General features: G+C 40.1%; 1 protein-coding gene across 1 annotated transcript in view; it reads right to left on the bottom strand.

Annotated features, from left to right (window-relative positions):
- Nucleotides 1-17,790, bottom strand: part of ITGA1 (integrin subunit alpha 1) — a 77,306-nt gene extending 59,516 nt beyond the window's left edge. The window contains exon 1 of the mRNA XM_072416688.1: nucleotides 17,277-17,790. Coding sequence (XP_072272789.1) covers nucleotides 17,277-17,316 — 40 coding nt within the window. The 5' untranslated portion in view covers nucleotides 17,317-17,790. The remainder of the gene's footprint in view (nucleotides 1-17,276) is intronic.
- Between the last annotated feature and the right edge of the window lie 6,129 nt (nucleotides 17,791-23,919).

Raw genomic sequence — 23,919 nt, 5'->3', positions numbered from 1 at the left:
TTGTTTGAAGGCCAAATTGCCTGAGGCCTACTTTACTTATCATTGACAGATATAGTAGGCCACCAAACAATGATGGTTGTCTTTGTCTGTTGGCCGGATTGGCTGAGCCCTATTATACCTAACATTGACAGTAGGCTGTCATCTTTTGAAGACCACATTGCCTGAGCTCCACTTTACTTATCATTGACAGGTATAGTAGGCCTCCAAACAATGATGGTTGTCATTGGCGGCTGGCCAGATTGGCTTAGCCTACTATACCGGTCATTGATGCATAATAGAATCATAAGCAACCTTAAAGTCCTGGTAGTGATGGTGTAGCTAGCCCTGGTAGTTGTCAATGTCCAAATACCACCTAGTCCTGTTAGGTTTCGATGTCCTGTTATCAGCCAGTCCTGGTAGCTGTCATTGTCCGGTGGTATAGTAGGTCACTGGATTATAACAACGGTCATAGGCTGAGCCCTACTATGCCTATTATTGCCAAGTTTAGTAAGCTGCTGGTAGATGACATTTTTCATCATTCGGTGGCCACATTGGCTGACCCCTACTATACCTATCATTGACAGGTATAGTAAGCCACCAGACGAAGACAAACGTTGGACTGGCTGAGCCTACTATGCCTGTCATTATATTCACAAGCAACCCTCAAATCCTGGTATTGCCTTCTTCAATCAAGGCTGATGTAACTTCCATTGCAAAATCTATGGTGCACACCAAAATATCTTTATCAGAATCATATAAACTGATTTAACATATTGAGATGGCTTCAAGGTGTTCCCACAGCCATGCTTTGCACTTAAATTGAAAAACATCTTGCTTTCTCTTAAAACTAACCTAGATATGTGGACCATAACCATATAGAATGGATTTTTTGTCTATTCCTCATCCTCAGTATACAGGAAGATATTAGCTTAGTCACCCAAATTATAACTAAGACATATAAGTTTAGGGTGGACTGACCCCATAACGGATGAAAAAAAAAGCTGAGGCATCTAAAATGCCTAAAATGTATTAAGATATCCTCCAGCCTAAAGCTGAATTTGGTCTTTACCAAAGCTGACATATGTTTATATAAACAGATCAATAGCGGATTCGGTGACACAGCCTCTGTGTATGTTATTATTATCCACAGCGTCCTTAATGCTAAAAAGAAAACAACCAAATTGGTTTCAAGAATTTTATCTGTTTTATATCCATGAATTTCAAGAATGTACGCTGCTCACAAACTGAAGCTGTTATCCTAATTTTTTTTGGGCCATGAAGAATTCCCTTTTTTTTCTTGTCCTGTTTATGTGGAAATGTTCATTCCAAGCCCCACTTCTGTATAACTGACAGTCTAGCCATTGTCACAGTTTTTTAATTGCCAGTGCAGAGTAGCAGTAAGTATTTGCTTATATTTCCATTTCACACCACCGAGCTGTCCCCAATTAAGCTCCTAGAAGCCTACCTTCTGCATCTCTTCTCATAATTTGCTACCTTGAGTGCTGAAACTCCATCTTGTTGCAATTATGATTACTTAACCCCAAACCATTGTCTGGGTGCCTAACCTTAACCCGACTTTTTCTGGTTCGTGCTCCTAAAGTGGAAGTAAAGATCCACTTTCAGGAATCTATGATCAGACAGGTCATTATTGCAAATACATCATCCGGGCCAGGCCAGGAGATCATCATTCACAAAAAGAAGAATAGAGTTGGTGGTGCCTTGCAAGGGTAGGGGGACAGGTGAGTATCACCGGTTTAGTTCTGCTTTAGGCTCTCCTGCATATTGCCTTATCTAAACCCTTTCCAACCTGTTGTCTAGTCATACCATGTTTGCCTAATCATAACCCTGCCTAGTGCCTAACCTTAGCCCCCTGTCCAGTGCCTAAATATAACCTCCCTCCTAGTGCCCAAGGTCAACCCCACTGCTTGGTGCCTTATAGAACCACGTCCAACCTGGTGCCTAACCCTGCTTAGTGTCTAAACCTAACCTTCTGCCTAGTGCCAAAATTTGTCCTTTCACCTTGTGTTTTAGCTCAACCATCCTTCCTGGAGCTTAACTATAACCACTTCCATCCTGACGCCTAAACCTAACCGCCCCCCTGTTAAGTTCCAAACCATAAACTTGTGCCCAGTGCCTACATTTACCTCATCACTTAGTGTGTAAGGTCCTAACCATAATGACTTCCTACCCGATGCCACATCAACCTAGGGTCTAAATTTGACCCCCTCCCCCCGGCTAATGCCTGACCTCAACCCCCCTACATAGTGTTCAAGCTTAACCCCCTCCACCGGCTTAGTGCTTGACCTAACACTAAAAAAACCTAACACTAATCTATTCGAACTAACCTAACACTCAATAAATGATCCTCTCAGTCACTAACAATTATATGAATTTACCTTCCGTTGTCAGAATGACTTCAAATAAAATGATTCCCAGGCATTATCTATTGGATTGGTTTTTTACTGGACTACTTTTGCTTTGTACAGGAAGCTAGCGATTTCCCTTTGGCAAGGTGCTCAGTTTTTTGTTTCGTTTATTTAGTTATCAGTTCCTGCTTGCTGAACAAAAATAATACGATGGAGAAAATGTGTAGGGAATTGTTTCCACGAACTCTAGCAAAAGGCAATCTACAATGCCAGTCATGGGGATAATTTCAATTGATGTTTATAAATCTTTTAATCATTGAGCAAAAAGGGATGCACCAGATTTTTTGTAAAGGGGATCTACTCAACACTTATATATGATATATGAAAGTACAATTGACATTCAAAAATCCGGCAACCTTCGGAGCTGAGGAGTGTCGGATTTTTGAAAATTCCGGATTTTTGAAGGTTATATACGAGTATGCTGTATATATTAAAATGAAATAACACTAAATGAAATGACACTAAATGAAAAGCAAATTAAATTTTAATGTTCACCAACAAAATACAACAGTATTTACAGAATTTTAGTTCAAATAAAAACAGTAGTGCCTTAGAATTGTAATCATTACTGTACCCTCGAAAAGAAGCTAAATAGCAGATGGGCTCTCAGGATGATCATCTTTATAATTGACAATAACATCATTCTTAGCATCAGGAACAGCTTCATTTTTTGACGGAAAAATATAAAGACCTAACAGCTGATTCTGGAGTACTGCATCATCAAAACATAAACATTAAAGTTTAAATTTGAAAATGCGCATCAAAATCCATGCGGGAAAACGGAAAGATCTGAATTATCGATGGCCGGATTTTTGAATGTCAACTTGTAAACTGGTATGGAGTTCCAAGGATATATTGTACTAAGGCCCCTGAATGTACTGCTTGGGGTAGATTTATTCATGAAATATAAGTTGTAACAAAATATAAGAAATTTAAGTGAACTGAATTACACCCTTGCATGATATTTTTCACTTAGTGTTTTGAATTTATTTTAGATTACCTTGCACGTGATTGGGTGTTCTATGCAAAGTAAGATTCATCTACAGTGCAAATCACCTCCTTAAACATTCCTCCAATTGTTGATCATTTCACATACTGAGCAACAAAATGTAAAACTTTGTGATATTTATTTTGTGGCCATTGAACTCAAGTAGACAGTAAAAGGATTGAGAGCATTGATTTTTGAAAAGGGGCTGGAATGGTTGTGGTCTCTTGCAGTCTCTTATAACAAATCCCCAGTCTCAAACTGTCTTCAACCATCTATTGCAATCCATGTGTCTATGTCTGCAGTCTCTGACAATTCCTGTAGTATGTCTGCAGTCTCTAACCATCTACTGGGGTATGCCTGTAGTCCCTGACCATCTCCTACAGTATGTGTAATTAACCTCCAGTGCCCCGGGATCGCAGTGGATTCTCAAGGCTGCATTCATTCTTGCAGCCCTGGGAATCCTCCTGTTTGTGATCCCGGGCGCTAGATGTTAAACAACCTCTAGTGCCCGGGGATCGCAGTGGAACTGCAGATGAACTCTCAATAGAGTTTCTCCATTGAGAGTTAATCTGCAGTTCTGTTCCCACGGTCACCGAGCTGATAAATGCAGCCCAGTGACCGTGGGAACTTTGCGGTCACAGCTGATTGGGGAAACGCGAGTGCCTCCAATTAGCTGTGATTGCAGGCTAACTCTTAATGGAGTTTCTCCAAGAAATTTTATCTGCAGTTCAGTTCTCACGGTCACCGGGCTGTACTTATCAGCCCAGTGACCGTGGGAACTTAACTGCAGATGAACTCTCAATGGAGAAACTCCATTGAGAGTTCATCTGCAGTTCCACTACGATCCCCGGGCGCTAGAGGTTAATACACCTTTAGTGCCGGGGACTGCAAACAGGAGGATTCCCTGGGCTGCAAGAATGAATACAGCCCTGAGAATCCACTGCGATCCAGGGGCACTAGAGGTTAACTAACCTCTAGTGCCGGGGATCGTAATGATTTCCTCGATCTTCAGATGGTTTCGCGAAATCAGTTCGCCGAAATTTCGCAGACCCATCAGAAGTTCAAGGAAATTTGTGCGGGAATGCCAGAGGCACTCTCACTTATCCCTAGCCCGTAGTCCCTAACCAACTCCTGTAGTATGTACACAGTCTCTGACTGTCTCTTGCAGTATGTTCGCAGTCTCTGACCATTTCCTGTAGTAAATCTGCATTCTCTGACCATCTACTGCGGTATGCCTGTAGTCCCTGACCATCTTCTGTAGTATGTGCACAGTCTCTGACTGTCTCTTGTAATATGTTTGCATATTCTCTGACCCTCTCCTGTAGTACATTCAGTCCCTGACCATCTCCTGTAGTATGCACACAGTCTCTGACCAACCCTTGTAAAATACCTGTAGTCTCTTACCACGTCCTGTAGTGAGTCTGCATTCTCCCACAATCTCCTTCAGTATGTGCACAGTCTAGGGCCGTCTCTTGTAGTATGTCTGCAGTCTCTGACCATCCCTTATTAGTTTTTTGTAGGATGACCCTACATTTAAACTGTCTGCTGTAGCATGTCCACAGCCTCTGGCCATCTACTGCAGCATGTCTGCAATCTCTGACCGTCTCTTGTAGTATGTGCACAGTCCCTTGTATTATGTTTGCAGTCTCTGACCAATTCCTGTAGTAAGTCTGCATTCTCTGACAGTCACCTGTAGCACATTAACATCCTCCGACCATATCCTGCAGTCTTCAAAATATTTTTCACAGGTATATGTACAGTATATTGTGATTGTGTATGTTAGTGACGTTCTAGTGATGTCAAGGTCCACTGCCATAGTCATTATACCTAATATATTGACCACCACTACTCTATATTATTCATCATTCTTTGTGTATTGATGACTAATCCAATAAACGTTGCCACAACTGAAGTGCTTTACATACATCCATGAACAACTTCAATCCTCCATTTCTCAAGGTATTCCTCCTAATAAACGGCCCAAATCACTGTAATATAAATCTGTATTTTCTTACACATATGTTTATTTTTAAAAAATGTTAAAATAAAAGAAGTTTCCCTTCTATTTTTGACATATTATTTTCAGAAATAACAGAATTCTCTCTAATCTATTGATGTAACAAAGCAGGATGTTGAGTGTCATTCTTTGAGATAAAACATTGACGTTTTAAACTTTTCACCTCCGGCTCAGTGTGCAGGATACAGAGCCGTGTAAGCTGTACGGCCATATCTCAGAGAGGATTTGGGCCTGTTAAATGTGACATAGAAATGGTAAAAGTTTATGGCAGTCCTGCAGGTATTCAGAAAATTAGAAGTTGCATGCCTTAAAATGGTAATTTGTGCCTTTTAGTCTGTTGCTTCCTGGTATTAGTCTGTGAATACAGACGTGTGATAACATTCACCTATATATAGACTATGGATAAGATGTGTCACCTTCTAGAGATGACGTGCACAGCATCACAGCCTAACCACTGTGCAAGCTGCCAGGCTGCCCACCAGCCTTCCCTTCAGTTTTGCACATTTTTACCCACTCCTCTTAGCCTGAAATTGCTTTTTCTGATTTTAATGCACATTATGAGCATCCTAAAATTTGCATTAGAAGCTGCAGATAAAGCCTCATGTCCTTGGTGGAGGATGTCCATGCTAGCAAGCCTTTTCTTTCCTAGCAAACTGTTCCTGACCTTTCCTTTCATTCATTGGATTTTTGTTCTTTCAATCATAGAAGCTCAGCCTGCAATGTGGGTTTTGCATAGGATTATCTGTGTGCAAATACAATCTGAGTAGAACACACTCTCATCCAGACTGATAGCCACTCAAGGCATTTATTATTTGCAATATTTCTTCCAAAACCCAGCCTACTGCTAGGATATCTGAGGGGACTTGAATGAATGAGAGTGCTGTGACATTCTCTAAAGAGCTATGTATGACCCATTCCATCAGCTATGATCTGCTTGCAGTGCATGGAGAATCAGAGAAACCTAGTGATAATAGTGACAACCCCAATGAGTCTAAAGCAGGGGTGTCCAAACTTTTTGCAAAGAGGGCCAGATTTGGTGAGGTGAAAATGTGTGGGGGCCGACCATTCTGCACGTACCCAGGGTTAGTGTGGGCGTGGTCTGTGCGGGTCCTGCACAGCACACGCCCACTAGGGTGACCTGAGGAATTCCCTTTGCAAGGAGTCCGGTGTCCGGTTCAGAACACGTTCTTGGAATCAGAGTGGGCGTGGTCCGTGCTGGTCCCGCACAGCACACGCCCACTATAATGACATTTGTGAACACATGGGGACTCCCGTCCCACCGAATATGCCTGCCGAGTAGCTGCAAGGTATACAAGTGCGTTGTATACTGTGGTCAACAGTGCTGGTGGGCCGGTGGAAATATTATTGATTTTAGGACAGAGGCTGTGGGCCGGTGGAAATCTGAACATGGGTCAAAATTGGCCCCCGGGCCGGACTTTGGACATGTCTGGTCTAAAGTAACTTATGTCATGAAAAAAAACAAAAACACACACATATATATATATATATTGTACACAAGAGTTGGGTTATGAACTGAGAAAGGCAAAAATCATATTAATCTTTAACTTTGGGGGGATTTCCTGTGCAGCAAATGTGATGAACATTCTTTATGTATGAGACACTAGGGCAAACACCTATATGTGTTTTAGGGAACTTTTTAGATCTTTGAAGGTGAACTTCATTGTATATACAAGATGAGTTAGGGTTGTGAATTGTGGGTGCTAACCACTTTGCCTTTGTACCTTCTGGTAACTAAATAATATAGATAATGCTCTTGTTTTAGTCTTCCTGCAGTGTGTTGTATATGCTGCAGCTTGGAGATCAGAAAAAAAAAAAACAGAAGAATTTGGAAGATTTACTGGCACAGATTATTCTGCCATATTTATAGACCAGAAATTTGGAGACGTTAAATAAACTTTGATGGACTAGACACATCATAGCTCTCTGCTAATCTACAATTTTTACTCTGTGATCCCATCATTTTTTAAATATCTGGATTAAGGATCAGCAGAATAATAATAAATTCATGTTACTGCAGAAGAACAGATTATACTAATCCAAGGCTATTGAAAAAATGATCATTTTTGGTACAAGAACAGGTTTTCTATAAATGTTTTTTTATATTTTTATATAAATGTGACCCAAAACATTTTAAAACTAAAAGTAGGTAAAGTAATAGTCCTAAAATTAGATAAAGAACATTGATAATGTAAACCTTATGAAACAAAAGAAACGCAATGAATATATTTGTCCATAAACTATTTTAAGCCCACTGCACCTTAAAACAGAAATGAAACCTCCCAATTTTGCTGATAACTAGTCTGAACTGAAAAAGCTCAGCATGCTATTGCCGTGGCAGTCTTCTCACAAATCTGGTTGTCTTGTAAAAAAAACAGCAGGTCTTGCTGCAATGTATACTTTTTCTTGGACATTTTTCCCACTGGTAAGGGCTTGGTAATATGAAGTATATGCATTGACATTTGAATGGGCTTCCAAATACAACGCGTTTCACACAAATATAGAGCATGTTGCTGTTTTTAAAGCTCACAACATGGCAGCTGCAGTGCATGGTATGATGTTCCTATGCTGCATTTAAGATGGTGGTCACAATAAATAGCAACCAATGCAGCAACTCTTGTGCTGTACATTGCTTTTTTACAATACAGCGGTGTGAATGAGCCCTAGTTTATATTACTACAAGGTGTCCTTTGACAGGGCTTTCCAATGATGACCTATTCTGACAGTATAAAGATACATGGAGAATCAATAGGGACGACCCATCACCCGCTAAAGATCCAAAGAGGGCTCTGCACATGACTTAACTGGGGACCTCTTGAAAAGTAAAGTATATAAAAAAGTCCTAAGGGAGAAAAGCTGGGCCAGTGTTGGGCTGTAATCGTTATGCATTACATTTTACATCATAGAAGAACAGCCAGTATTCTTCATCAATAAGGAACCAAATATCAGTCCTATGCATCCTTTGGAGCATTTGTTACCCAAGATGCCTCCAGAGGTTGCGGGGGTTCCTTGAGCAATTTGTTCCTCCCAGGTCAGTTTAAGTGACACCAATGATCTTTTTGGCTATTTGTAAGGTTGACATTAGTCCAAAAGGCCAGTGACATAAGAGGAATTCTGACCATCAAATTATTATACTGTGAGCTGTGATATAGTAATTATTACAGGGGTTCCTTGAAGACATAAAAGTTAATTAAAAGGGTTTCCCTATATTAAAAAATGTTGGGAAACACTGCTTTAGAGAGATCATAGTCATATCAGTTACTCTGTCCCTCTGCGGAGCTCACACTCAGATGTCTCTACCATTGTCATATGTCCCTTTAAAGTCCTAGACTAATTTTGGGAAGGAGATAAATAACTTACAAGTATGTTTGTGGCATGTGAAAGGAAACCCACCCAGACTCCATGCAGATAGGGTCCTGGCCAGGAATCAAACCCTGAGCTCTTTTATTTCAGTAACCCAACTGGACTTCTGACATATCTTAGTCTTGAAATAGCTTTATCATAGGTGGAGATAGGAAGGAAGGAGGTTTGTATGTTTCTATGTCTGTCAGACGTATATGCATCTAAATGTTATCAAATTGATTTTTATTCAATCTGTATTCAAAACAAGTGCATGCCAGCTTGGGTTCTTTCTATTCTGTGGGCAAACCAGCATAGAAGTCCCACTATGTGCAAAGCTTGCACGCTTCTTTGGAAACAGCTCACAATACAAGTCCACATAAGTTGCAGACTGGATGCAGGGATTACTCCCTAGAAGGTTCAATTAAACTCAAGAGCCTCCATCACTTTCAAACAGCACTAATTAAATAAAAAGCGTTGATGGTTTGGGCTTGTCACATTTTTTGTTAAAGTGTATACATTAGTAAATTGATGTTTTATGTCTGTCAGTCTGTGGTTACTTCCAACAACTCCAACATTACTACAGGACTTGGGGCTGGCAGGAGAAACGACACAATATGATGGGGAAACGGGCGTTTGATATACCCAAAGGTGTAAAGATCCAAGCAATGTCCATGATAGGAATGTACTCCTTACGGCAAACAGATCTTTTAATAAAGGAAGGGTGACAACTATAAATGGTGCCATGTAAAACTAATAGAGACAAAATACAAAGTCACCAGAACTCCAAAGTACAGGATTCTTGCCTTTTTAAAAAAACAAAAAACACGTTTCAGGACATGCAGATTCTCTTCCTCAAGGAAACTTAGTAACAATGGGGAAGGGACCCTGTGTGGCCTCATAACATTGTGCTTTTATAATTAGGCAAGAATCCCGTAATCTGGAGTGCTGATGACTTTGTCTTCTGTTTTGATGAAATGTTAAGATCCTTCAAGTGGCTCATTGATGAATCAAAGGTTCCATGTGCCAGGACAGGAGTTTTTTTTTCCTTTTTCTTCTAAGTAACCTATTTATTATACTGCTATAAGGAATATAGATACAGATTTTTTGCTTCTGCTGTTTCTAAAACCAGGAGGTCCGCTGTCCAGACAGGCAGTTGACAAATGCACAGTTACCTGCTCTAAGATGCTCAATTTCAGCTGCCGTGCACCCAGGAGGGCGTTCGCTGAATATACTTAGATTGTACTTCTCTTGCCATGTATCATAAAGGGTCATCTGCTGTCCTTCAGCTTGCAAATGCTTGCTACTACAATTCTTAGATTGTAAGCTCTTCGGGGCAGGGTCCTCTCCTCCTCCTGTGTCACTGTCTGAATCTGTATGTCATTTGCAACCCCTATTTAATGTACAACACTGCATTATATGTTGGCGCTATATAAATACTGTTTATTAATAATAAAATAATAATATTAATAAGAAGAATAATAATTAGAAACTGCTCCCATTCAGGAATTTCAGCATCCAACATCTCCAATACATCATAAGTTTTTGAATAGCTGCAAATGTTTCAAAAGCCTATGATATAAAAACTTGCACCTCTCTCTTTTGTTTCAATAATATTCAGGATTTTTAGTGGTTCAGTACTGGGTCCAAGTGATCATTTGTGCATGTCTGAACATAGCCTTAGGGCCATTTCAGACCGGCTGAGAGCCATAGCATTCTGCCATGGATGAACCCTGGTCCCAACCTCTCCCATTTAAGTGAATTGACTTCAATATTAACTTACCAGCATTTAAAAATCCAATTTCTATTTATGTATTTCATCTACACATAATCAAGTAAATTGTTACACAGTTTATTGAGTGAAAGAATATTTTAATAAATCAGACTGGATATCTTTCCAAAAATAAAACACAAATTGCAAGAATGCCAGGAATCTGACTGGCAGTACAGTGCAAAAAAAAAAACACAAAATGAGATATCTATAGGCATGGAAGTCGAGTTAGCCACAGAACTTCTATTTTTTACATTTTCCTTGAACATATTTGGGTTCTATTTGCAATATGAATGTTATTTGGCATCACCCAATCCACTAGGCTACGTGAAAATTAATTTAACACAGTTAACATCCTGTACTCCTTTAGTAAATCAATGTTAGTAAACCTCGCCATGTTTTCTCTGCTGGTAATATTTATCATAACATTTATTGTTTTTCAAACTACTTTATCAAACAACAAAGGAAGCAACTGAGATGCTTAAGTTATTAAATAAAATTAAAAGTTACAGCTGTCAGGAAAGTTTATTCTTAAGTTATGGTTTGTGGTCTGCATCACACTTATCTGCCTCATGCGGTAAAGGGTCTGAAAAAAGTTTCAGTTTTGAAAATATACAGATGTATCATTTGGAGAAGTCCAACCAGTTGCATTCCTTAAAAATAGAGAGGAGTTTTGCAATGTTGATTATTCAACGACACATGTTAACCGTAAGTATGTTCTTAAACCCAAAAATGTAGCCGGAGATAACCTCAACTGCAAACCCCATAGACCGAGACAATTATCCACCGTGCTTAAATCAAGCTGGTATGTGTTAACATATTGTCACACAAGTTGTCATATATCACTGCATTCATGCACTGCAGTCATGGCACAATAAGAACAAACCACAAATACAACAAAAAAAAACTTCCAAACAAGGCGCATTAAACGGGTTGCATTAAAACCCTGGGGTAGCCCTGAGTACTGCAAGAAACAAATGAGGCTGTGGTTGTAGCATGCCATTGTAAAACTATGAGTGTGGGCACACTGAACTCATGGGCATAAAAGGGGCATCATGGAATACAACTTAAAGCTACATGCTGTGTATACCGCTCCTACAAAAACTCCTCAACAGTCTCCCGTACACCTCACCCTCACCTAACCTCGCACCATAAAACCTCATCATTAAAAGTTTACATACCCTAATAGCATTTGTGAAAAAATGGCCATCGTTTGGAAAAAATGACTGATCAAGCAGAAAACTTTTATTCAGAGAATGTACTCAAACTTTTGCTATTACATAATTGTGCGTGCCTTTCCTAAATCATAATGATAACTTAAATCGAACTTATCATCACATTTTTTACTTTTTATGAAAGGAAATTTTTTCTAACCTTTCTGAGCATACCTGATCTTGGTCATACGCACAAGGGGCTATCACAAAAAAAAGTGCCGATCTTACTATTTTTTTACACATTTTCTGGAAGCATGTCATTCAATCTGTTCCTGAGCAGTGCGAGATTAGGTGATGTCACCAAAAGAACCAGGAACAAGAAGATGGCTGCGTCCGGTGTCCAGCCTGTACCAGGAAGAAGAAGGGGCAGCGTGGGACTGACTTGACTAGGATAATGGAGGGATTGATGGCGTAAAGGTAAGTAAACTTTTGATTTTATTTTTGCATGATAGTTGCGCTTTAGTCACCCAGATGGGCTTGCATAAAAGTGTTTGTATCCTTGAATGCTGGGGCTGATAATAAACTCCTTGACACACATTGCGACCAATTAAGAGTAATTAAAGCGGAAAAAAACTTAAAAAAAAAACACTCACTCTTCGTTCCTTTGAGCCCTTCCGAGGTTTCCTGGATTGGGTCCCATGTTGTTCTGGCATCCTTCTTCGTCTTGGTGTGGAGTAAGTGCCCCATGCTGCCATCTTTGTTCCTCTTCTTCCGTCTTCTTCCTATGTCACCTGATCTCGCACTGCACAGTTACCAATTGGGTGACGTAGATGGCAAAAAAAGAGTGCAGATCTCATTGAGAATGCGTGAGATCTGTATTTTTGTACCCGTTATCGTTTCTTTTTTTAATATATACATTACATCAGTATTCAGGAATAACAAAACAAATACATTAACAACAAAATGGCAGGGCTGAGCAAACAATTCGATAGTGTAAAAATGTAAGGTTTTGGTCCACTTTAAGATGACATCCAGACCTGTAATATCTATGTTTGTAATACATATCTGTGTATATAATCAGTATAAGGTAATTCAGATTTGCTTTGACTTTGCAGGATACCAAGCCATGGGGAAAGCAGAAGAACAGTCAATGGATCTGCCAGAAATAGTTGTTAAATTGTACAAATAACGAAATAAAGTTTTGTAAATGGCTGTCAATACTTTTCAAATGATAGTAAAAAAAGTATGGGTTCTGTTGTTACCGAGCCAAAGTCAGGTACACCAACAAAGGTTTCAGCCACAACTGCCAGGAAAATGTGTCAAGATAAAAAAAGAAAAAACCACAAGACCTTTTATCTGAAATACAGGCTTCTCTGCTTACAGAGGTGTTGCTGCTTCAAGATGCACAATAAGGAGGGACTTGAACAAAAATGAGCTGCTCAGTTGAGTTACAAGTAAAAAGTTTTAGCTGTGCCAAGGCCACAAATCAACCCAAATATAAAATGCTTACAACAACACCTACACAAGCTTTAAAACTTTTGGAACAAAGTCCTTTGGAGTGGTTAGACCAAAGTTGAACTTTATAGTCACAACCATGAATTATTTGCTTGGAGAGGTTCCAATAAGACCAATGATGAAAAGTACATCATCCCTACTGTGAAGAATGGAGGTGAATCTCTGACGTTCTGAGGGTGTGTGAGCTACAGTGGCAGAGAGGATTTTGTTGGCAAGATGAATGCAACATGCTACCAGACGTTATCAGGAGGACAAATTAAATTCATTGGTCCACAAGCTGCACATGGGATGTATTTTAATCTTCTAACATGAGTTTTATCTAAACACAAGGCAAAGTCAACCCTACAGCAGAAAAAAGTGAATGTGCTGGAGTGGTCATCACAGTCTCCAGACCTCAATATCATTCAACTACTTTCGAGAGAACTCAAATGTGAGGTTATTGCAATTCACAGGATATGGTGGCTTTTTGCTAAGAAGAATGGACTGCTTTACCAAGGGCCTCATCCTCAACTATTACAAACGACTACAGGTATAATTACGAAGGATATTCAAACTTTTAAACATGGGCTATCCCATTATTTTCCGTATTCCGATGTTTTGTTTAATGGTTGTGCTATTCCGTAATGCTTTATAGTTTATTTGGATCCCAATAAATGTAAATTAAATGTTTTGCCTGATCAGTCATGTTTTCATTAAAGAACAGTGCACATCCTACAAATTCTGCCTGGGTATGTAAACTGATGAGCACAACTGTATACATACATTGGTTTAGAGGACAAAGGGTGGGCAACAGCAAGCACTGAGTCAGTACAGAGAGAACATAAACACATTATCTTTACAGGAAGTTGTGTGTACCTTACAGATACAAACAGATAGTGGAAGTATGATACAGATCCAAAAAGTTTGTTTTCCTAAAATCAAAGTTACAATATTGTCCAAAAATACATTTGTATGGAGGAACAACATGCTGATAAAATAAAGGCTAAGCCATCCTGTCCCACTAGACACAGAACTGCCCACTCAGAACATTTTGAATGCAAGATATAGGTTCTATGGAACTGAATAAATCAGTGGTCGCCAAACTTTTCAGACCTATGGACCACTAAATGCATGGACTCCAAAGTGAGCATGAGCGGGTAGCTGCATGTCACTCAAAAGGGAAACTACCCCCAGAGTGACGTCATGATGCCAGAAGAGAATGGGTGGGTTGCGTCCAACGCGCCCTTAGCCCTGAGCCTACATTGCGTAGGGGAGACATGGTCCAAAGCTCTGTCTGGCGCGCCCTCCCCCCAGCGTGGTTCCTTTTCCTGACCCTGCTGGGGGTCGCACCGGGCAGAGCCGTGGAATACCAAAATTTTCAGGTTGGGGACCGCTGGACTAAATAACATTTCCTTTGTATTGGGGTGATGGTATTTTTTCTTTCTAGGAAAACTTGGAAGTAGTTAAATAGTAGCTAAATGTGAGAAATGTAACCACATGGATAATACAAATGAGCATTAGGAGTAACCTATTTTCAGTGAAGGGTTTAGTTGGTTGAAAATACCTTGGAACTGGTTTGGGGCATTGGTTGTTTTGTAAATGGACTGGGTTTGAAATGTAACATGGATTTTAAATTTGTTTTGTACTGAGTAAATTTTCCTTGTGGATACATTGCCTAGTTTGGGTATATATGTAGGATCTTTAGAATGCCGGGTTTGGAAGTTGACCTGTAGCATATGAGTAAATCTACTCTTCATCCAAAATTGACCTCCTTACTTGTACTCCTTATCCCAAATTGAACTCTTTACGCTTACTCACCACTTACCTCTGCACCCCTTTTTCATGGCTTTTCTCTGTGTCAGTTTTCCCCTTCTGTACTGTACTTATTCCAAATTTAGTCTCTGAATTGACAATCTTGTTAACCCCCTCCTTATCCTCCAGAACCATGATGGGGTCCAAATGATATATGGAAGCCTCATCATTCACGTGAAGAGGATCTGAAAACTTTCTGAAGTCGCTATATATTGTGTGTCTCAAATGTAAAATGTAAAGTGTTTAGGCTTGTATCCATTTGGTTGCTTTATATCCTTCTATACATTCAGGTACACTTTAAATATGTTTTTTATAAATCTGCAGTCTGTATTCCACCATTCTTTCTGAAAATGCTTTAAACAGCAGAGTACATACAGAGTCTCATTCCCTACTTCTGTTTTACAGATATGAGAATTTATTGTCTCTGGCATCCAATTATATTGTCTGAACAGCAGCCACAATGATGAAATATCATCTCCCATGTATGGTAAATAAGTGAGATGGATCTGATCAAACAGATGTCCAATGACTGATTATACAAGTGCTCAGTAAATGTAATCGTGGGAATGTAAGCCTGATATAAACACACATTTATGCTTCATTTATACATCATTGAAGGTTTTCTGTTTAATGCTATTGACTTCCAGTAATCCTCTTTACAACTGTGCTCAGGGCTGGAAACACAGAAACAACACAAGGAGCCAATCAGCACGGTGGCTCAGTGGTTAGCACTCTGGCCTTTGCAGTGCTAGGTTCGAATCCCAGCCAGGACACTATCTGCATGGAGTTTGCGGGTTCTCCCCATGTCTGCAGGTACTCCGGTTTCCTCCCACATCCCAAAAGCATGCAATTAGGTTAATTGGCTTCTCCTTAAATTGACCTTAGACTACATTAACCACATATGACTATAGTAGGGACATTAGATTGTGAGCTCCTTTGAGAGACAGTTAGTGACACGACTATGGACTTTGTACAGTGCTATGTATTATGATGGTGCTATATAAATACTGTATAATAATAATAATCAGCTGTTCCCATGTAATAACAAGGAACTGGATAATAGGAAAAGGGAACATGCTTAGAAGGTTTAAAGGCTGGGAAAAGAATTAGACCTGTAAGCGTTACCTCCAGCCCACCGTTCACTTTGGCACAGTTTCAGGCTCCTTTGTATTGTAATTGCTTAATCTGATTTAACTGCACACTATCAGCGTCTGACAAAATACTTTCCTACTACTTCAGACTGACAATCACCCATAAAGTCATTTTCATATTTGTATTTCACTTTTAGAACCAGCCTATTGCTTGTATTAGGATTAAGGGGTACTGAGATATACAGCATCCTGCAAACCTACCTATCAGTCATGATCTCCCTGCATTGTATAGAGAGCGGTGGAGACCCAATGGGTTAAAAAAAGAACCAGAAAAGGCAAAATATAAACGGAATAAACTTCAGCTTTAAAGAAAAGAGAAATTGGATTCACACTTACTCCAACAAGGTATGCTATCAGTATACCTCTGCACCAATAAATGAGCAATGACATCTAAAACATGCTCACAATCTGATCATCATCATTAAATCGGATAAAAGAAATAAAAAAACTAATATGCTTTTTACAACTATCGCCATCTTATTCCTCCAATTCATCCTTTGCTAGACTAGACAAAAAAAAGTTTCTAATCTGCTGCCTGTGATGTCATCAATCAATTAAACATCAACTTTTAATATTTCAAAGTCCAGAAACCGATAAAAGGTGAATGATATTTAATTTATGAATGCATCAAATATCACAAAAGTTATGCATGAATAAATCAGGTGATATCAGCATGAATAACTGAATACAAGAAGTAATTGGAAGTGTTTATTGCTTTTACTGTAAATTACTACTTTTTTAATGTAATGAGCTCTCATTGTGCTATAAACTTGTCAATAACCAATTAACAGACCAATCACTGATCAGTTATCAATAGTTAGATTTCGGTAAACTTTTTAAACAAGGGACAATCTTTAAAAAGAAAGGGGGTAAATGTTAGGTAGTTTTGGATCAAGTAGGTTAGGTGGAACAGGTGTCTCTATTTACTTTTACCCTTCATTGGGGTAGTTTTCCACTTCCAATCACAATGATCTCCAAGACAAATCAGAAAATACAAGAAATAAGTTAAGCAATACAATCAGGACAGAGGTCTCTATTTTACATACTATACAAAATGTAAAACAAAGTTGGCTGAGCATACATTTTATGTACCCATTCAATACCTACAAATAAATTTGTACACTTACCTGCCAGCAGACAGAAGTACACATAAGTCCAGCAGTACATTGCAAAGTTGTCGCCTTTAATTCCTAAAATAATTAAAATAAAGTCTCCTGTGTGCTCCAACAGCCAGAGAGAAAGTGATTAGCTGCAAGTAGTGCAAGATTTCCTAAAGCAATACATCAGAACACTGCAGAGAATGATCATGTGCAGAGATCTCCAGCAGATCCCACACTATGTAATATCCAAACATCTTCTGTGGGAAACTCAGCCTGGGATTGCACTGACTGTTCTCCAAGGACCAATAAGTCAGTGGAGATGAGCTCAAGTCACTGTGAACACTTTCCAAGTGAAATCAGACTGATAATTTGGCTTTTTTGTGTTTCTTTGCGTTTCCTGGTGTCGTAGAGGAAATAAAATTTCACTGCAAGTTTAAAGCGCAGCTGGGTAAAATATATATATATACTTCTTCGCGAGAACAGACGATTGTGGTGGATCAAGGAATTATCACAGATCCAGACCCTCAACATTTCCTGTTTGCTAATGTTGGCATTTCCTTGCTGTCAGACCCCCACCTAATTTTTTTTTCAATTTCTTTAGCTTTATCATGTAATGTAGACGTGTAGGACCTCTGCTCTTATTATAAAGGAGGGTATTGTTTTCAAATGGCCAGCTGTTGAAATCAGCAACTATAACCCATTAACTTGTCCTGGAATTCTGTAAACAAGAGAATTGATGGCAAAGGGCAAATGATTAAGTTTGATATTGATGTTCTATCATTTTTTTTTACATTTTTGAATTTTAACTTAATGTTTGCTTGGAACGAGTAATATTTTTAAAAATTAAATATCATTACTGTTGCAAAGTTTCGACCTAAGGTGTTATGCAAATGAAAATGTATTCCAAAACACCCTTTTAACTTGAAAGAAAATAATATTTTTTATGGTGTGTTTTGTGGTAGTCATTTGACTGTTTTGTCGCGTTTCTCTTGGGCGACTGGGCGGGTTGGGGGTGGCATTGAAGATCCAAGAGAAAGTGATAAGGGAAAGAGAGAGAGGGAGAGTGTGGGGAAAGAGAGGGAGGAGAGGTGGAAGGTGGAAATAGAAGAGAGAAGAGAGGGCAGAGTGGAGAGAGAAAAGAAAGAAAGAAAGAAAGAAAAAGAACGAAAGAAAGAAAGAAAGAAAGAAAGAAAGAAAGAAAGAAAGAAAGAAAGAAAGAAAGAAAGAAAGGGGAGAGAAAATGACAGAAAGAGGGAGTGAGACAGAGAAAAAGAAAAGAAAAGGGAGCAAAAAGGAAGAGTGGGGAGATGGAAAGCGTGACGGGGAGATGGAGAGTGAGCGAGAGAAGGGAGAGAGAGGGAGATGGGAGCAAGAGAAGGGAGAGAGGGAGAAGGGAGAGAGAAGGAAGAGAGAGGGATAAGAGAGCAAGAGAAGGGAGAGATAGAAGGAAAAGAGAGGGAGAAGGGGGAGAGAGGGAGAGAGAGAAGGAAGAGAGAGGGAGAAGGGATAGAGAGAGAAGGAAGAGGGAGGGAGATGGGAGCAAGAGAATGAAGAGAGAGGAAGATGGGAGCAAGTGAAGGGAGAGAGAGGGAGAGAGAAGGAAGAGAGAGGGAGAAGAGAGAGAGAAGGGAGAGAGAGAGAGAAGAAAAAGAGAGGGAGAAGGGAGAGAAAGAAGGAAGAGAGAGGGAGAAGAGAGTGAGAGAAGGGAGAGAGAGAAGGAAAAGAGAGGGAGAGAGAGGGAGAAGGGAGAGAGAGGGAGATGGAAGTGAGAGGGAGAAAGGAGAGAGAGGGAGAAGAGAGCGAGAGAAGGGAGAGAGAGAAGGAAAAGAGAGGGAGAAAGGAGAGAGAGGGAGAAGGAAGAGAGAGGGAAAAGGGAGAGAGAGGGAGAAGGAAGAGAGAGGGTGAAGGGAGAGAGAGTGAGAGGAAAGAGGGAGAAGGGAAAGAAAGAGGGGGGAAAGAGAGACACAAGAGAGGGGGGTGGAAGAAGAGGGGGTAGAGAAAAAGGGTTTGAGAAAAGGAGGGAGAGGGGAGAGATTAAGGGAGGGATAGTGTGGGGGAGAGAGAAATAGGGAGGGGGGAGAGAAGGGGGAGGACAGGACAGAGAGATAATGTGAGGGGGAGATAGAAGGGGAGGAACAGGGAAGAGAGGAAGGAAGGAGGAAGATAATGGGAGCATCCAACTGAGAGAAAAGAGTGATACCTTAAATACAATTGTCACCCTGCACAGATCTCTGTACTAAATGGCAGGAGTCCCCAAGCCCCAGGGTCAGAAGAAGGACCCTGCTTGGGGGGGGACACCGGCCAGAGATGCAAACCATGTCCAGTTTCCCATGGTCATGGTGCCCTAGACCATGGCCTAGGTAGCCTTGTGAGAAATCCTTCCCTGCTTACAGTGTGTTACCTTTGGAATGCTAGCACAGGCATATCATGCAATACACTACACATACATTAGACATGTTGTTTATGTCAGAAGAGATGCAAAGAGACCACACTATGACAGGTCTGCTTCTGTGCCCAGCCTGGTCAGTTACGAAAACAAAAGTAGCCAGTTGCTAATGTACATAGAAGGCACCATGTCCATTAGCTGGTGGTGGTAGTGTGGTACCTTCTCCAACAACCTCCTGCCCTCTATGTACATTAGAAACTGGCTCACTTCCTGTTTGTAGTTGACTGCCCCTAGCAATAACCAGCCAATAGGAATGCTCCTTTCCGTGTACATATCGAACTAGCTGAGAGCTGGTTAAGGCAACGTTCACCTATCACAAATACCTTTCTACCTAAAAAAATGGTTATAATTTAAAGGGGTTTAACTATTCCATAATCTATCCGACATTAGAAACTAAAAGTTAAAACCGCTTAAGAGAAACAGAAAATAGGTTATTTGCAATCTTGGCCACGGTTCCCTAGAATCCTAGGGTTCCTACAAAGGATTCTAAACCTTTAGATGTGGCTTATTGACCTATCTGTTATTGCCGGTATAGTTTCAGGGCCAACTCCACTTGGAAAAAACCTGCAGTGTGACATTAATTATCCTTTAGCTGTCTGTATGAGTGGCTTTCTAAACATTACTATAAGGGGTCCATATTGTCTACTGACCACCAATGCCAAAGGCATTTTTCCTATTTATACCAATTCAATCATTTTAGGAAGGGCTCCTTGAAACCTAATATTTATTTTAGGGGATTTCCAAGAGGATAATGGCTGATAACTGTCCTAGTTCAAAATCTTTGCCCCTTCTAAGGCTACAATCTGGGACTGTTTACTATGTGTGCCTTCATGCCCTCAACTGCACTAAACTGGAGGCTGAGGTTCCCCTGGCTGACCCTGACATCAGTAGAGTTTCCTGGTATGAGGTCCAGGTCAACCAAGTGAATTGCAGCCAAATACAATAATGGGTACATCTAGAGATGGTGCACATAGCACTGGCTGTTGTAGCTCTTAATGAGTACAAAGTTTTAACCATATATGTCAGTACCAGTGGTGCTTGGAGAACTGTTTAGCCAATCCAGCAAGGTGAAGGCCAGGGACAGGTGTCCACAGTTGCACCCTTGCTGGATTGGCTGATCACAATGACAGAAGCTCTACCCAGCTGTCAATGGCAAGTATTGGTATGTCGGAACAGGACGCAGATTGCTTAAATTTTGTATTCCGATCCAAAGTCAGAAAAGAAATCTGGGTCAGAACTGGCTAGATTTTTCTGAGCAACTCTAGTCGGTATTCTCATTTTTTTCCTTTACTTTTAATTCCCCTATATGGCAATAAGGCACTGTAAAGTTGTGATGTGTTTAAAATGGCTTTTAAAGTATGGGAACAGCAAGTGGGGCTGATATGGTGGCTCAGTGGTTAGCTCTCTGGCCTTTGCAGTGCTGGGTCCCAGGTTCCAATCTTGGTCAGGACACTAGCTTCATGGAGTTTGTGGGGGTTTCCTACCACATTCCAAACACATGCATTTAGGATACTTGGCTTCCCCCCACAAATTGACCTTGGACTGTGTTAAACACATATGACTATGCTAGGGACATTAGATTGCGAGCCACTTTGAGGGACAGCTGGTGACATGACTATGTTGTGGCTATATAAGTACTAGTTGTTAATAATATGAACGCTTCTTTCAATTATTCTAAACATGATCTGATTCCAATAAGCCCCTCAGTAAATGCATTATTGTAATTTTTTGCATAGAAATATAGCACAAAAAAAGCATAGTAAAAATAAAAAAGTGTCTCAAAAAATGAAATTGGAAACTTCAACTTTTTGGCAATGTTTGGTATAGTTATGCTAAAATTGAATTCAGTGCTACCAATTTCACTCTAATGCTTAACATGCCAGGGGGGATGGATCTCAGAGGTCCTCTGCTGTTTGTTCACAGTGTTATCATCAAAGAAACAACTTATCATTGCTAAACATTGGAACCTTCTGCCCCCCCTTACATAATTAGCCCAATTAGTGAACTTCTGCATGTCTAGGGGCTCTTTTCCTAGGGAGATGTTCAATTTAAGAGAGTAGACTACATAGCCCTATACAAAGATGTACAAATATAGTAAGATCCACAGACCACAGTGTTTACAGTGAAGTCTGTGGAAAGGATAAACTATCCAGGACATCTGCACTTTATATAATAGATGATGTAGCTATACCGAGCAATAAACACACACAATTTCTGAGGCTGGAGGAGAAGGTCGCTGGATCTGGCACGCTACATAGTTTGACGGATTTGGTTTATAGGTCTTTTTGCAATTTATGTCACTGTGTTGAGCTTTATGGTTTATAATTTGGAAAAGAGCCGACAACGGCAAGCTTATTGATAGGGAACGTAGAACAAGTATATGCTTAAGGTTAGATTTTAGGAATAGGAGTAGGTGGGAAATTTTCACCTAGTTTGTTGTAATCTGGAAATTGGGATAACTTTTGTAAATTTTCAAATATTTAAAACAAAAAGTTCTCACATTTTCCCACAAGCTACCTGTTTGTCTTTTGAGTTTATTACAAAGCCCTTCAATATAGTACTGTCACTAAAATCTTTGAGGCAGAGGATGGGTTATTTGGTCAAGGGTGACACGTAAAAAGTGTTTAAAGAAAGTTTTATCATAAATCAAAGTTAAAATATGTTCAGGAAACATATTTATATGAAAAAAGGTACTATGCTATGTACTTAGGTAGGTTCATGACCAGGGTAGCTTGGACCTTTGCCCATTTCTCCCCCCACTCTCACCACCCCCTCCCACAACTTGTCAGCCTTTACCCCTACAAAAGCACACTGACAAATAAATGGACTTAAAATGGCTGGCAAGCAGTTGTTTATTTAACACAAATGAAATAATCATTTTCAACAATAAATAAATAACAAGTAAATATAAACTCTTTTGCAAATTTACAACTTAGCATAAATTACCATACACGAATTAACATACATTAACATAACAAATTCCTCAACAATTTAACCCCCAATATTTACCACCATAATAACAACAATGTTCCATTTGTACTAAGAACAACCTTGTTCTAAACCCAAACAACTAGGTTGCAGGTCTTGGAAGGTAAAGTCTGTATCCAACAACAAATAAAATTAGAACATTATCATCACCACCACACCGGCCCCTAGCTGCCCAGCACCGCCTCAGGGGCCTACACCGTACCACACTTAAAGGGGCACCCTGCCAGCTTGGTTGTCCTTCCAGAAATTACCACCAGGACTCTCCTAGACCTCAACCGCTCCCCCTATAACTAACCCATAATCCTATCAACAGGCAAGAAATTAATTTTTCTCTGGCAAAAACTGTCCCTAACTTCCATTCATCCCCTAATTTAACCCTTTTTTTCCTCCCACCTTAACTTCCCACCTAACCCTCAAACTAACCCCTCCTTAACCACTCTTCTCACCCATTAACTAACTCAAACTATACTCAAAATTTAAAAAAAAACAAAAAACCTTCAATTCCCCAAGGCAGACCGATCACTCCGGGTGTGTTTGGCATCGGGTCCTGCGTTGTCTCGGCATCCATCCCGGAGCTGGCACTTCCTGGAGCTGACACCATTTTCGTTTTCACTTCCAGGTTCTTCGTCCTATGTCACCCGATGTTGCGCCTGGGTCGGGTGACGTAGGTTGAAAAAAAAAATTGCCAATCTCACTGTGCATGCATGAGATCGGCAAATTTTTCTCTTTGAGCAAAAAGGCTCCTTCCGCTCATGTCCGAGATGCTCCGGCATGCAAAGAAGGAGCGCCAAGAGCCAAGAATTAGGGGACGGTGCTGCACCTTTTAAAAAAAAATAAAAAAAGGGTGTTGCACCTAAAAAAACAAAACCAGAATTATTACCTTACATAAAAGAAAAAAACTCAGCAAAATTCTGAGTTTAGGTACGCTTTAACCCTTTCTTCCCCTTATTGGGCAGCCCCTACACCCTGTCATGCAGGCCCTAGGCCTAGTTCCCAGCTGCGGCCACTCTTTATTGCAGAAGGGACAAGTGGTGTCTCTTCTGCAATAAAGTAAACTTACCTAGCTAATTGTAATCTTTTTTTCAATGTACACGGAACTGAACATTATTCTGGTTGCAGAGAATGAATGAACTCTCATGTTCATGCGCAGGAGTTACATCATCTCAGCTCGGTCAATGAAGATGGCTAAGGATCCAGAACTCGGAGCGGCACCGGCATCCTGCTAGCCCTCAGCTA

This window comes from Pyxicephalus adspersus, chromosome 6, assembly GCF_032062135.1.
Source record: "Pyxicephalus adspersus chromosome 6, UCB_Pads_2.0, whole genome shotgun sequence".
Classification (NCBI taxonomy): domain Eukaryota; kingdom Metazoa; phylum Chordata; class Amphibia; order Anura; family Pyxicephalidae; genus Pyxicephalus; species Pyxicephalus adspersus.
Note: the sequence above shows the minus strand (reverse complement) of the source record. Positions and strands in the feature narration are given on the sequence as shown.